Source organism: Marmota flaviventris, chromosome 8 (assembly GCF_047511675.1).
Source record: "Marmota flaviventris isolate mMarFla1 chromosome 8, mMarFla1.hap1, whole genome shotgun sequence".
In the NCBI taxonomy this organism is placed as follows: Eukaryota; Metazoa; Chordata; class Mammalia; order Rodentia; family Sciuridae; genus Marmota; species Marmota flaviventris.
Window position 1 is genome coordinate 123,305,474 of NC_092505.1, and position 15,128 is coordinate 123,320,601.

General features: G+C 40.3%; 1 protein-coding gene and 1 pseudogene across 2 annotated transcripts; one reads left to right on the forward strand and one right to left on the reverse strand.

The window, feature by feature from the left end:
- Positions 1-210: 210 nt before the first annotated feature.
- On the reverse strand, positions 211-14,896 carry Mrps22 (mitochondrial ribosomal protein S22). 2 transcript variants are annotated; one of them, XM_027933592.2, is made up of 8 exons: positions 14,705-14,896; positions 12,097-12,260; positions 10,863-11,027; positions 8,873-9,016; positions 6,736-6,819; positions 5,252-5,397; positions 1,528-1,636; positions 211-407 (listed from the first exon to the last, which is right to left on the reverse strand). In XM_027933592.2, exons 1-8 carry the CDS (start codon positions 14,874-14,876, stop codon positions 309-311), a joined length of 1,083 nt encoding a protein of 360 aa, XP_027789393.1. In that variant the 5' UTR covers positions 14,877-14,896; the 3' UTR covers positions 211-308. The 2 variants fall into 2 exon arrangements, with proteins under 2 accessions (XP_027789393.1, XP_027789392.1); XM_027933591.2 differs by having other exon boundaries at positions 12,097-12,263.
- Positions 7,202-8,309, forward strand: LOC114091217 (poly(rC)-binding protein 2 pseudogene; annotated as a pseudogene).
- Positions 14,897-15,128: the final 232 nt, after the last annotated feature.

A 15,128-nucleotide genomic window follows, 5' to 3' on the forward strand; every position in this document is an offset into this window, starting at 1 on the left:
TTGGCTTATTTGGTGTCAAAGGCCTGGTACTCTTTTAAAATACTGTGTACTCATCTACCATAATTAGAGAAATTCATAATCAGGCAGTCAAATGTATTCTTCATTTATCAGATTGAAGCTTAGAAAAATAAATAAGGTAAAAAGTTTTTCTTTATACTTCTGTCAGATGCACTATGTGGAATTTAAAAAACAAAAAAATATACAACAAACTATGTATCAGTACCTTTTGATCTTGATGTTTTTAAACATTAAGATAAACATTAACAAAGGAAGGTTTTAGTAAATTGAAATGTATTTTTAAAATATTTTCAGGAAGCTGCAGAATGACTACTCATGAATGCTTCTTGATAAGTTTGCAGTGTTAATTCTATATATGCTCCCTTCTGGGCTTCAGTTTTTGCAAAGACCTGTTTAAAAAAAAAATGGCTTTAAAACAATAGGACATACAATTTAAAACAATAGAACGTATACTATTTGTAAAATTTCCCATTTTAAAGACATTATTAACATGTCAAGAAGAGTCCCAGTTGTCTTCCAAGTGTTACAGCTTTTCCCCTTGATTTTTACTTCTCCTCTTGAAAGCAATAAATACACATGATCCGAAAAAGCATTACTGATTCTAAATACCAGAATGGCTATTACCTCTTTTAGCTTGTTTTCAGAAAAAAAGGACCTGATATTGTACTTTATGCTATAATTAAAATGAAAACCAATTGGGTTCAAGAGATGAGATGAGAGTTAGCAAACTCATTTTTCACTTCAAAGAATGTTTTCTACAAAAGCATTTTGCTTTATCTGGCTAATCACAGAAAAATCAGGATTTGTTCTGTAGTTTCTCTCTATTCTACTTAGAGTGGTCATTTTTATCCTTAGTAACCTAACTGCTTTTCGGTATGCAAACAATGTTATTGGCACAGAAGCCAGTTCCACAAAACCATGTCCATTTAGAAGAAGTTAAATTACACAGTGACCTCCCTTTCCCTTCCTGAGAATATCCAAACTCTCAGCATTTACACATAAATCTATGTAGCCCATGGTGTGAGAAGTGTATAGGCTTGGCAGTATCCATCCAAGCACCACCACCCTCTCCCCTCAACACCTATGGGTTTTCCCCAGTGAGCATGTCACCACACTGAAGGATAGGACATATTCTTAACATAACACCACACTGCTCTAGGGACATATTCTAGTCCTTCACCTGGTTCTGCTGGTGACTTAGCACCTCAGATGCAGCTTGCCTTTGCAGTATTTCAAAGAACCAGGGACTTGCTGCCCATAACTATCTGAACTTCTCTAGACTCCAGCTGTCAGCACACCCACCACCCACCTACCTGACTACTCCCCCCCCAGCTCCCCCCCACTCCATCTGCTTCTACAAGAGAGCTGTAATCACACTGATGTTTTCAAGACCACAAATGTTTCATATTCACAGATTTGTTTAGTTACTGCTAAATATGACCCACTTCTAAATTTTTCCCAACTCAATCAGCATCACAAAACAGCCAATGTGAAAAAAAGACCCTTTACCTTAATTAAATTGACTCCCTCAGCAGCCTGTTCTTTGGCCTCTTGAGCAGACTGGCCATCTGGATGGAGCATGTGATACAGTTGGACCAAGCTGGTGGCATCATCAAGTCTGAGAGTAAAAACAGCTTAATGATACAGATGGGCTTTGTTCATTGACTTCACAGGCCTATACACGGATGTGCCAACATCAAACTACATGATATTTCAGACATTCCTCAGGCTGGTAGGGGGCAGGGTGTACCCTCAGTTGTAGAATTCCAAAAGCACTTTTAGGAAAATTGACTGATTTAGTCTTCAGAGCAACTCTGTGAGGCACGTAGGGCAGGAGTCACAGGAAATACCCAATTTAAAAGTGAATATATTTCAAATGTGGCTACATTCTTTTTAGAAACGGAACATCATGTCTCACAGAAACTCCACTCCTAATGGTAGATGCCTTCCAGGTTAGCCCACTCCACCAGCATCCAGTTCATCCTATAAACAGGTTGGTGATTCTCAAAGCCACTCGCCTTTAGTAGCATTTGCTAACCAATTTTCACTGAGACTGAATTAGTAGACAAATGCCTCTATAAGAGGAACCTGACTACCAATCCATGAGAATATCCATGGAAACCTATTAGTTAAAAATTAGTATCTTTGTAAAGCATATATGAAATTATGCACAACAGACAAAAGGAAAGGTTCTATACCAGCAATTTTTTTAAAGTGGAAATTTAAAAATTTGCCTAATTTTAGTGTCACTACTACCTATGATGAAACCAGAACAAGAATTCAATTCACACATTTTATAAACACAAAAACTTCCCACAGGGAATGGTGGCACATGTCTGTAATCCCAGCAGCTGGGAAGGCTGAGGCAGGAGGATCACAAGTTCAAAGCCAGCCTCAGCAATTTAGGCCCTAAGCAACTTAGCGAGACCATTTCTAAAAAATAAAAAGGGCTGGGGATGTGGCTCAGTGGATAAGCGCCCCTGGGTTCAATTCCTGGTAAAACAGCTTTCCTAGACTTCCCCAAACCAATATCTTCTCACACAGTCCTACCATTCACCACATCAAAAGTGAGAGGGGTAAAAATAATCAAGTGCTCATGTTTGCTTTTTTATTTTAAAATATTATTTCAATAAAAAATACAATAAATTGCACAAACCTTAAGTGCATGGCTGCATACAACTTTGTTTATATAAAATCACCCACATACCACAGATCCAGAACACTTTCAGTCTCTCCAGTGACTTCCCATTGCTCTCACAGTAAAACCCATGGCCTGCTAGCCCTGTGTCACCTGGCCCAAGAGCATATCACTTCCTTCCCTGCTTGTTAACTTGTTCCACCCACATCAATCTTCTGTCTTTTCCACCAAAATATGTTCAAGTTTTGAGGATCTGCTGTGTATACTTAATGAGCTACTAGCCCCTAAGTGGGTTGGAGAGGTGAAGACACCTTACTTCACTGCTACTCCCCACCCCACCCCCTGGTCATCACTCTGACCTTCCCCACTTTCCCATCACTTGAACTAGGGGATAAAGCAGAGGGTGAACATGGGAATAGGTGCAGAATTCCTCAAACCATGGTGACCTCAGAGAAATGTCCTGGGCTATCCCAAGCCCCACCTACCCTAAAGAACCCTTAAACACAACCTATTGGAAAAACTGAGAAGTCAAAGCTGCTTGGTACACTGAACCTTTCTGGGGGCAAAAAAAAAAATGAATAACACAAAAATTAATTACACATCTATTTTGCTAGCTGGAACCTAACAAAATCCAATAAATGTAGCAACAAAATATCTCTTTAAACAAAATTAAAAATAAAAATATGAAGAGCTTAACTGGGCTTCTACATATTGTAATCATGTCTCATTAAGTTTCTGCTAAAATGGGATTTCTATATTTAAATGTAGCCTAATCCCTAGCCCATTCTTAATATTAAGAGCAAATAAATTACTATTTTCAAAAATATTTTTAAAGGATCTCTAAAGAATCATCAGTGGGATTGAATATTCATTAAGTTTGTACAGAATCATAATTCTGACCTGGTCTCCACTCACTAAGGATGCACACCCTCTCCTGCCCATCTGGGGATGTGCAGTCAGCTCAATGTCCCCTGCAGCATACCACAGAGGGGTTAAGTACTAAGACATCCCTCGTATGAGACATTTCAGATGTGAAGCTTACATGAGAAATTCTACAATATCACAGGTTAGTATACCTCAGTAAAGAACTTTTCATTTTAACTTATTAAACATCTCTGTTGTTCTTATTTCTTATAAAAATATATTTTAATAAGTTAAGAATGACTGCGTTGGAGGAATTTTTAAGCAAAAAATTCATTCATAAATGTCACTGTTGAAGTTCATCAAGGCACACCCTTTGCACATCCCAATCACTCCAGCCCTTGTTATGGAGGATGAAGGCATATTTCTGCCTTCTGTACTGAATCACACTACTTGCTACAGACTCAGGCTGGCCTGGTTATCATCACCCTTAGGACTGCTATTTCTAGGAGAAATGATACTGTTTCCAAACGTGGGCAAGTGGAACCTTCCAGTTCCAAATGCCTTACTTTGTGTGCATGGTTCAAATTGCACATAGGCTACTCTGAGTCAAACTCCAATAGCCTGAAGATGGCAATGATCAGTAAATCGTCTTCTTCAGACTTTAGAACCCAGAAAAGGCTTTTTATAGAAAGTTGACTTTCTGACAGCCATGCTCACTTCTTTTCCTTGTAATTTTGGGCCTTCCTGACCCAACCAATAGAAAAATATGCAGTCAGCTCAATGTCCCCTGCATTGAGAATGGGAAATGGGGGGAAAAAAACAATTCTTTCTGGTTTTATCACTAGTTGTAAAGTACACTAAAGGCATATCTTGGAGATACCGTAGCTTCAGCTCCACACAATAAAGCAAATGCCATGACAAAGTAAGTCACAGCAAATTTTTTGGTTCCCTGGTGCATATAGTTTACACAATTTTGTGGTCTACTTAAGTGTACAATAAATTACATCTAAAAAGGCAATATGCACACATTAGCTTAAAAAAAATACTTTATCGCTACAAAATGCTAACAATTATCTAAAAACTGGTGCTAATGAATTTGCTTAATGCAAGTTTGTCATCAATCTTCAATTTATAATAAAACACAATACCTGTAAAGCACAACAAAATAATGCATGCTTATATTATTTTCAGCTAGAACCTGGAAGGAAACCAGTTTGAAGCTAAAATTCAAGTCTTTGTTCTACATTGTTTTGAAAAAACTAACCTTTTTGATGTTTTTAAATCCTGAGAAAGCAAGCTTTTTAGCAAAAGCAAAAGTATTTTTGTAAGTTAAATGATGACTTACTTAAGAGCCCTAGAAATAGTTCTTAAAGAAAACAAGCACCCATAAAGGGTCAAGTCTACTTCTTTACATTTGCTATTTCATCATCCTTTGAGTATCTGGAAAGTTCACTGATACCCAGAAGCACTAGTGAGCCCAGGATAAGTCAATGCTCACAGCCTACCATGCAGATCCAAAGTCACTTCTCAAAAGAATCCAGTCTTGTTATGCAACACAAAAACAAGGACTGGAAAAACTAAGTCATGCTAGAATAAACCCACACAAGCTGAGGTAAGTGAAATCTTCTGTTTATCGCTGCACAAGCTACTGTGATCCATGGGAAAATACACAGCTTTAACACAAATACGCTGTTAGGGCAATAAGAATGACTCTTCTAAGATCATACTTACAAATCTCTCTGAATCTGGTCAATCAGCAAACCATCAATCTTCTTCTTATTTACAAAATACCAAGCCATTCCACCAAAGTGTCTTGTTGAACGTAAAAGGTCATACTTTCCATGTTTATCTATATCTTCATAGGTCTGGTGGTGAACCTATTCACATAAAATGCAACTCTTCAGAAACAGGAAAATAAAAAGATCTAAGCAGCATTACTCAGTTTACACTGACCAGCTTGAGTGCTGCTAGGAGAGCACCAGTAAATCCAGGTCTACTTACTGCCTTCACTCTCATTAGCCAATTTGTATAATTTGGACATTCCTGCTAAAACCTCCTCAGGGAGGAAAGAGGATTTTTATTAACAAGAGTTGCCTAGAAAACAGCAAATCTGTGTCTTTTCCACTACAGGAGTGTATGGCAGCCTAGAACAAGTAACACCAGACCTTTACACCCTGTTTAGTTCTGTCCAGCAGCCAAGCACGGATCTCAGATACACAGACTGCTGCAAATAATTGATCACTCTCTCTTGTCACTGGGAAAAAATAAATCAAGAATATTTTTTTCACTCCTCCTTTTCTCCCTAAGCCGATCAGTTCACTTTCCATTCAGCTCGCCCATTCCTTCTTACTAATGTTCCTCTGGTGAGGGCTTCTTCTATTCAAAAGGCTTTCAGAGGCCTGCTGACTCAAGTCTAGCCTAGAATCAAGGGTACCTGTGCTGTGGACCTAAGTACCTTTCCAGCTTGATCTGGAACCACTCCCATATATATATATATATATATATATATTATATATGCATTGCATGTTCAAGCACCAGATGACTGGGATTCTCAAGTATACTTGGTTATTTTCTAGCTGTTGCTCATCCTATTCTCTCCACCTGAGGCCCCTCTTCTCACCCACCTCCCCCTGCCACAGAGTTCCATGCCCTCCTAGAACACTCTTTAAGACCCCTATGAAGCTTTCCTAGCATACTCTATAGGCTCCAGTGATAAGTACCTGCATACTTACCTAGCAGCCTTCCATACAACCAGTACTGGGCTATAGGCTTTGCCATAGCAAACCCTCTCCTGGCTCATGGCATCACCTAAACTACCCACAGTAACACCTCACACACCACAAAAGGTACTAATGGACACATACTGAGTTATAAGACACACTTGGGCAAATTTAGTAAGTAACTTTACTTCTGTACAATAAATTAAAAAGAAAATAGGCTTTGTCATTTTGGGGGTTCTAATCCTATCTCTTACTCGTAATGCAACTTTCAGCAAGCTACTTAACTCCCCAAGGTGAAATTCCCTCATCTTTAATCAAGGATGGTTCTATGAATAAAATATGGATCTGGCACACATCTGTTCGTAATAGATCTTCAGGTATTTACTTTCTCATTCACCTGTATCAAAGTTTATACAAAACTCATTGTGCTAGATTAAAAATCTTGTTCATAACCATACTTACACCTGTATTTCAGAAGCTATTAAATATACTCACTTTGATATACTCAGTAGAATCTGGCTCAAACTGGGCAACACAGAGATTGAGGACATCAACGTGCCGGTCCCTGCTGTACATTGTCTAAAACCACACAGCAGAATTGGAATTAGATGTGAACACCAAAGTTGAGCACTTGTCCTGGTGCCATCACAGGCCTGCCCATCCAAGATAACACAAAATGTGCCATTAAGAGTCATAAAGAGCCCAGACCAGCAGCGGCAGCAGCCAGATGCAGCAGCAATCTGCACCCTCTCCCGCCCTCCACCCACCCTGGGGTCTCTTTCCCCCTTCCTCCTCCTCCTCCTCTACTCCCCACTTCCTCCTCCACCATGGGGCGGGGGAGGGGGGGCGCCTTGCCTTCCCGCCCACCCCTATTGTTCCGCCCCCAGCCTCCCCCCCTTCCCGCCTGCTCCCCTTTTCCCCTCGTTTTGCGCCTGCAGTTTTTGGCTTCACCCCCACCAGTGACCAAAGACTTGACCAAAGTCCAGCTCCCCATAACACTGCTTGACATGGACACCGGTGCGATTGAAGGTGGATTAAATGTCACTCTCACCATTCAGCTACTTATGCATGGAAAGGAAGTTGGCAGTATCATCGGAAAGAAAGGAGAATCGGTTAAGAAGATGTGCGAGGAGAGTGGTGCACGTATCAATATCTCAGAAGGGAATTGTCCTGAGAGAATTATCACTTTGGCTGGACCCACTAATGCCATCTTCAAAGCCTTTGCTATGATCATTGACAAACTGGAAGAGGACATCAGCAGCTCTATGACCAACAGCACAGCTGCCAGTAGACCCCAGGTCACTCTGAGGCTGGTGGTCCCTGCTAGTCAGTGTGGCTCTCTCATTGGAAAAGGTAGTTGCAAGATTAAGGAAATATGAGAAAGCACAGAGGCTCAAGTCCAGGTGGCAGGGGATATGCTCCCCAATTCAACTGAGTGGGCCAACACAATCCATCATTAAGTGTGTCAAACAGATCTGCTTGGTCATGTTGGAGACTCGCCCAGTCCCCCCAAAAAGGCGTGACCATCCCGTACCGGCCCAAGCCGTCAAGTTCTCCAGTCATCTTTGCAGGTGGTCAGGACAGGTACAGCACAGGCAGCGACAGTGCGAGCTTTCCCCAAACCACCCCGTCAATGTTTCTCAACCCTGACCTGGAGGGACCACCTCTAGAGGCCTATACTATTCAAGGATAGTATGCCATTCACAGCCAGATGTGACCAAGCTACACCAGTTGGCAATGCAACAGTTTCATTTTCCTATGACCCATGGCAACACTGGATTCAGTGCAGGTTTGGATGCATCTGCTCAGACTACTTCTCATGAACTCACCATTCCAAACAATTTGTTTGGCTGCATAACTGGGTGTCAAGGAGCCAAAATCAATGAGATCCGTCAGATGTTTGGGGCGCAGATCAAAATTGCAAACCCAGTGGAAGGATCTACTGATAGGCAGGTTATCATCACTGGATCTGCTGCCAGCATTAGCCTGGCTCAGTATCTAATCAACGTCAGGCTTTCCTCGGAGACGGGTGGCATGGGGAGCAGCTAGAACAGATTCATCCATAATCCCTTTCTGCTGTTCACCACCACCCATGATCCACCTGGGTAGTTTCTGAACACTCAGCAATTCCAGGTTTAAAATAGTTTGTAAATTTTCAGTTTCTACACACTTTATCATCCACTCGTGATTTTTTTAAAGCATTTTAATTCCTTTCTCTATTCAGCTGTTAATGCTGAGATCCATATTTAGTTTTATAAGCTTCTCCTTTTTTTTGTTGTTTTTTGTTTGTTTGTTTTTGGCTCATGAATTTTTCTGTTTGTCATGGAAATGTAAGAGTGGACTATTAATACATTTCAGTTTAGTTCTGTAATGTCAGGAATTTTTCAAAAAAATTAAAAGATGGACTGGAAAAAAAAAAGAGTCATAAAGAAACAATGGGGCTAATTGTCACACACCTAGATTCAAATCCCAGCTGCACCAATTATAAGAGAAAGAGAAAAAAACCCTAGTCAAGTTATCATTAGACATTTACCTTTGTTTATCAACACTAAGATACCAGATAGAACTAGAGCCAACTGGTTCAACAAATCATCACCACTGAGTCTACAATATAAAACACAATTTACCTTACCTTAAGGTTTTCTTCCTTGAAAATTACTGGTGGCAAAATTCTGCGACCTTCTTTTGGAAAATAAACTTGTATCATCCGGTCCCGTTCTTCCCAAGAGGCTTTGCGTAGTGTGCCACTTGGTTCTCTGACAACAATAAAACGCTCCTGAATTAGAAAACATGATCAAGGATGAATTGTTTAGGCTTATATTTAGTTCCTGTGTCCCACACTAAGTCCATTATAAGAACAGTTTGCAATCAGCAATATAAAATGCAAGTTGGAAACATAAAACACAATAGGTACATAGGAGTTCATGATCATTTTAAACTGCAAAGACTTTGCCAAGGTTTGATACTTCCTTTGCTAATCATTGCTGTGCATCTATTAGAAATTTAAAATTTATGAATACCAACTACAGTGCTAACCTGGATTCAATACATAAAATGGTTCAAACTAAAACTCATTCAAGATTCATCTAAATCAATTTTAGAGATAAAAAAAAAAATGCTAAAAAACCTTTTCAAATTATTTCATTTCCCCATTCCAAAGTTTCATCTAAATAGATTTTAACACTTTATGATCTATGTTAAAAGTCTCTGAGGTAAAAGGAACAAACCCAAGAATGTTAATTGTTAATTCTACACTTCTGTGACTCCTCATATTGGCATTAGATGTATATATATATATATATATATCAGAAAGACTGACTGGTCCATCTGCTTCTGGTCTCTTTACTCTGCCAAGAGCCAAATCCCAAACCACGGGATCACTTCCTCTGAATTCCACCCATTGTTTGTACCATTCAACTGGCAATTTATATGTACAAGATTCTTGGCACTTCTCAGATATTACATAACTGGACAAGGGCAGGAAGATGTGTGATGAGTTACAAAGACATACACAGAACTTTGCACATTGCTGGTAACTGATACACACCCAATCAATGTATAAATTAACCAGACGGTACTGACTCTTACAATTCCAGGGTATAAGAATCTCTGAGGATAAAATAATTAAAACTTTCATCAAATACTGCAAATAGGAAAAAAAAAATAGCAGATGTCAATATAATAATTTTTCCTCAAAAGAATTTTGGTAATTTGAGTAACCAGAATTAAGTTTCTTTTTTTCAAGTTATTAAAATGTTCCCACAACCAGCAAAATTAAATTGCAAACATAAATTAAAACACCACAACACAAAGACATTAATTCAAATGAAATTCTGTGATTCCCATTCATGTCAGTTGCAGATGGCTGGTGCAGACATGCACACAGCTGAAATCTTGTCTTCAAGCCATAATCATATATGATCAAAGTATGAGTAATATGAGGTCATCTTTCAAACTCAGCATTCTGAAGTACTCTAGTGTATTTTGTGGGCTGAACTGAAAGTTATTTTTTTTTTTTAGTTCTTTACTTATAAGGCCCAGATACAAAATTGATATATTTTTTAAAAATCAGAGTGTTCTTTTAAATTGGCAATCAAGGGAAGAGAAACCAGAGAATAAAAACAGAAGCAGTGATGTCTGAAAATTACCTAAGAAACATCTGTCGCTCTTACTGAAAATGCTGTAAAGTAAAAATCCACTGGGAAGTCTGAGTTTCTTGGCACCATGGACTACGCAGGGTGGAAAAAGGCCTTCTTCTTAAAAGGCTTCAGCAAAGGAGAGCAATACATCCTAGGCCAAATGCACTTCCTTTTCTCACTGTCCTGTAGGTTTTGTCCACTTGTGGTATGTGGTGGGTTTCTGTCTATTTACAACTTGTTCTGTCTCAGCATACCTGATTCTTTGCAGTCAATCTAAAATATACTCAACCCATAATTGGTAGGGAAATGGTAACATGGGTTGGTCTATATTTCTTTTCTCTTTATATTGTTTCTTCCAAAAGGTCTCACCTAGTCACAGGAATTCTAGTTTTAAAGCATCAGACAGAACCAGGTCACATCATTCCTCAAACCCATCTCCACATAGTATTTCAAAGATCAATTTGCAATTAGACATATACTCACCCGGTGTGGTATGTTATATGATATATCAGTAAACACATATTTGGCTGTTTCTATTCCTTCCAAGATCTTATCTTCAGCTAACACGTCATTTATTGGTGTTCGTTCTTCCAAAACTGGTGGCATTTTTAATCGCACTTTGGCTGCTTCAACTGCCTTTCTGGTAGCCTAATGAAATAAGACACAAGATTACAGACCAAAGGATGATCTGACAAAAGCAGAAACTAATAAAGAAAAAGACTAAAGACTGCAAAGAAGAAAAGCTATAGCAATAACATAGTGAGTAAAAAGCCAAACTTGGATTCATGGGCCCTGCCTTTTCCTTCGGTGTGACCAGGCAGGCGCGTCCATAGGCTTAGCCATTATCACACCAGCAAAAGAGTGGTGAGACAACACCAGGCTATAAAAGCTTCTTGATTCAGAGGAGGCATTTATCAGGTGCTTACTATGTGTCAGATATTGTTCAAACAGGCTTAATATATTTGGCTCACAATGCCCACACTTCCCTGTTATCTAAGTGCTACTGTTATCTCCATTTCATGGAAAAGAAAACAGATGTTAAGTAAACTGTTAGAAAGTTCTGGCACTGGGATTTGAACCCAGGAAATTCAACTTCAGAGCCCACACTCTTAACCCCTGACAACACCGCTTTTTGCCACATTATTAAAGTGGATACCTCTGAGAGAAAAACAGGGGACTTTCATGGTACACAAAATATACTACTACTGGATATTTTAATTTCTTGCAACTATAAGCTACTTTTAAATGAGAAAGAAAAGCTTTACTGCTTCACATAGTCATACATCAAAGTGTATTTCACAAAGGTCTCAGTACCCATGGCTCCAGGAGGACACTGGTGCCTGGAGTAGGATGCTGCTCAGCAGGATCTCATAATTTCACCAAAGCTTCAGCCCCAAGGCAGCTCACAGCAGATGTTTCTCCAGGAAGGAAGCTGGAGCAGGCAGGAAAAAGGAAGGATACTCAGGCTGGTTTGGAGCAGAGAGGAGCCTCTGCTTGGAAACCCAGACCTGGCCCATATGCCCCAGTCTGTTCACTATTGGCCACACTCCCACCTCCTCTCTACCTGCCTCCTCATAATTCTTTTCCCAATTTTGTGCCTGGTACCCGCTCACTGATGCATGTGGAAGAACAGTTATAAGAGTTTGTGGGGGCCTCTGGAAATCTTGTTTAATCCCTTAATGAAAGATATCCTACTAACATTCCTGTGTTCACATACCTCTTCCAACTGTGCCTGGGTCATTAGCTTATAAGTTGGTGGTTTCAGCTCCTGTACAGCTGGCTTAAAAATCTTCTCCAAATTCAAGCCCGTCATCTTGATGAGGATACTTTGGACTTCCTCATCCATAAATGTAGGTTTCTTCATCTCTGAGCTACGAGACTCTGCTAAAATGGATTTCAGTACATAAGAAGCCAGCAAAAATGACAGGCCAACAAGACCTCTCAATAGAAAAGTTAACAAAAAAAAAAACCCATTAGTACAACATCTATCCCAGCAGTGCATAATACCTCTGAGATTCTTTCATTCATTCAAAATTTACTGAACATTTACTATGGTAAGGATGTGAATATAGACAAAACTGCCAAAAAGACATTCTAATATTGGGAACAACAGGAAAAAAATTAATGTTATATTAATAGTAGTAATGGTTGCTACCATATCCAGATTTGTCTTTTTCGAGGGCTTTTTTCTTTGTCAATGAATGGAACCTAGGGCCTCATGCACACTGAGCAAGGACTCTACTGCTGAGTTATATTCCTGGCCCTCAAATTTGTCTCCTAAAAGCCAGGCACAACATACATTTTTAGGAATGCTTACAACCCACAAAATAGGTATTGATATCCTTTTTTTTTTTTTTTTTTTAAATAAATGAGTATCCTAATGCTAACCCAAAGACAACTAGCTATTAAGTGACATGACCAGGATTTACCAACATCTGTCTGATACCAGGGTCCAGTAACTTCCCATTTAAATTCAACTCTGCCTCATGCAGTTCACCTTTCCCTTTGCCTCACTTCTTTTTCCATTTCCACAAGAAAAAGGAAAGAAAAAGCCATTTGTTCTCAGTCACTTCTTCCTCTGCTACTCCTAGTAGGGTTGGTTTCCTGAACTCTGAACTGTCTTTTTCTCCTTTCTCACATTCTCACTGAATGATCTCCTACATTCCTGTTACTTTAATCACACTTACACTCTAAAATCTGAAATCTCCAGCCAAGATCATCTTCCACCCACCTACTCAATGGACATCTCACATGCACTTCAATACTGCCAAATCAGAACTCATCAACTTCCTTGTTCCAAACCTGATTTTCCTATCTCAGCACCATTCATGAAATCATGCAAGCCAGAAACCTAAATCACTCCCGGATTCTCCCTTATGTACCACATTCAGCCAAGAGCAGCAGTAAAAATAACAGTAATAATAACCACTAACATTTATTAAATATTCACTATGTACCAGTACTTACTGAGCTAAGTACTTTACATATTTAGCACATTTGATCCTCACAACAATCCTATGAGGTAAATATAATAATTATCTCCGTTTTACAAAAAAAGAACATTGATACAAACATGACCTGCTATATCCCATAAATCTTTCTGTAATCCTCCATTTCCCCCTATCATATGCTGCCTCCTTTCTGGCCTCACTGAAAAACATTCTCTACAGAGATTACTTAAGAGAAATATCTTAAAAATGTAATCAAAATGACTCTCAAGTTTAAAATTCACCTGTGGCTTCCAACATCATTCAGGAAAAAAAGCTAAGGTGGTTTGCTTATTTCACTGTGTGCCCCACTAGATGACGTGCTTTCTGAAGAACAAAGCTGTCTTTTGCTCATCTCTGGCACCCACAGCGCCTTTAGAGTGTCCAACACATATAGACTCTCAGCACTACTCTCTCCTCAATCTCACCCACTCTTCCAACTTCAGTTACCATTTTAATTTGATGTTCCTAGCTATATACTTAACCCTTGAATCTCTAAGGCATCTCAAATTTAATAGTCTAAAACCGCCTTCCTTCCCATTTCCTCACCTCATCTATACCTGCACTGCCCCCCACCACCACCCAAAACAGAAACATCCTACAATTAATATTCTCCATCTTGGCATAAATTTTTTTTCAAAACTTTTTTTTTTTTTTTTTTAGTTGTTGATGGACTTTTATTTTACTTACTTGTATGTGGTGCCTCACACATGCTAGGCAAGCGCTCTTCCACTGAGCTACAGTCCCAGCCCATCTTGGTATAAATTTAACTAATCAAGCCAGAAACTTGAGAAACAATTTTTCCTTTTAGACCTAGATTTACCTAAGGCCATAACCAAGTCTTATCAACCCTACCTCCAAAGTGAGTTCCCAAAATACCTGTTCAATCCCTTCTCTGGACTTTGCTTATGCTGTCCTTCTGCTGGGAAGATTGTCTCCTCCTTAGCACAGCTGGCCCGCCAGGTGTCGGCTTTGGTAGTGCTCTCCAGGGACCCACTCCAGCCCTCTCAACTAGTTTGAATGCCTCACTGTGGGCGTCCTTATCACAGCCAGGGTCACAGAGCACTCACTGCCAATTCCTCGCTGGGCTGGGATCCTCAGGGGAGCGTCCTTGACAGCCTTAGCTTACTCTATGCCATAAGCTTAGCAGCGCGCTTGGCACCGAGCAGGGCTCCGGCACGACGGGTTGCGTAAATAAGCCTGGGAGGCTGATGATAAACCCGGCAAAGAACTACGGAAGCCGACTACGGCTGAGAATGCACCGAGGGAAGACTCGCAGGGGCCGCCGTTCTAGGCCTCCCAGGAGAAGCCCTAGCAGACGTCTGGCGGGTCACTTACCGGCCTCGGAGCTGAGCCGGCGGCACAGCAGCCTCACCGCGGAAGGCTGAGGTAGCGGCTGGAGCGGAGTATCGGGCTGGGGCTGGGTTCGGGCTCGGACACAGACCCGTTCGGTTCCTCGAGAACCTGTCAGAAGCCTCCAGAAAGGAACAGAGATTCTGAGGGTCGCCATGATGATTGGAGGCTGCCTGCGCCGGAAGCAACTGTGATAAACTTCCGGTTCGCGCTCAGTGGGTGAGGCAGTCTGGGAAATGTAGTCTGGTTGCAGCCGAAGAGCGTCAGAAGCCATCTGGGCATTTATAGATTATTTTATGACTCTCCCTACGCGTGTAGCCAAAGTTCAGACTTACACTATTTTCGCTATGTGCTCGCTTTCCTGGGTGTTTTATTTATTTCCATGGTTCTAAATAACAAATTTACACTT

What these genes read in the sequence shown, in the direction of transcription:
- Mrps22 (XM_027933591.2), bottom strand. Translation starts at nt 14,876, where the DNA reads ATGGCGACCCTCAGAATCTCTGTTCCTTTCTGGAGGCTTCTGACAGGT. An exon ending in TCAAGGAAGAAAACCTTAAG is followed by an intron (nt 6,820 to 8,872) that starts GTAAGGTAAATT and finishes GTGTGGTTTTAG; the next exon opens with ACAATGTACAGCAGGGACCG. An exon ending in AGGGAGTCAATTTAATTAAG is followed by an intron (nt 408 to 1,527) that starts GTAAAGGGTCTT and finishes TTTTTTAAACAG; the next exon opens with GTCTTTGCAAAAACTGAAGC.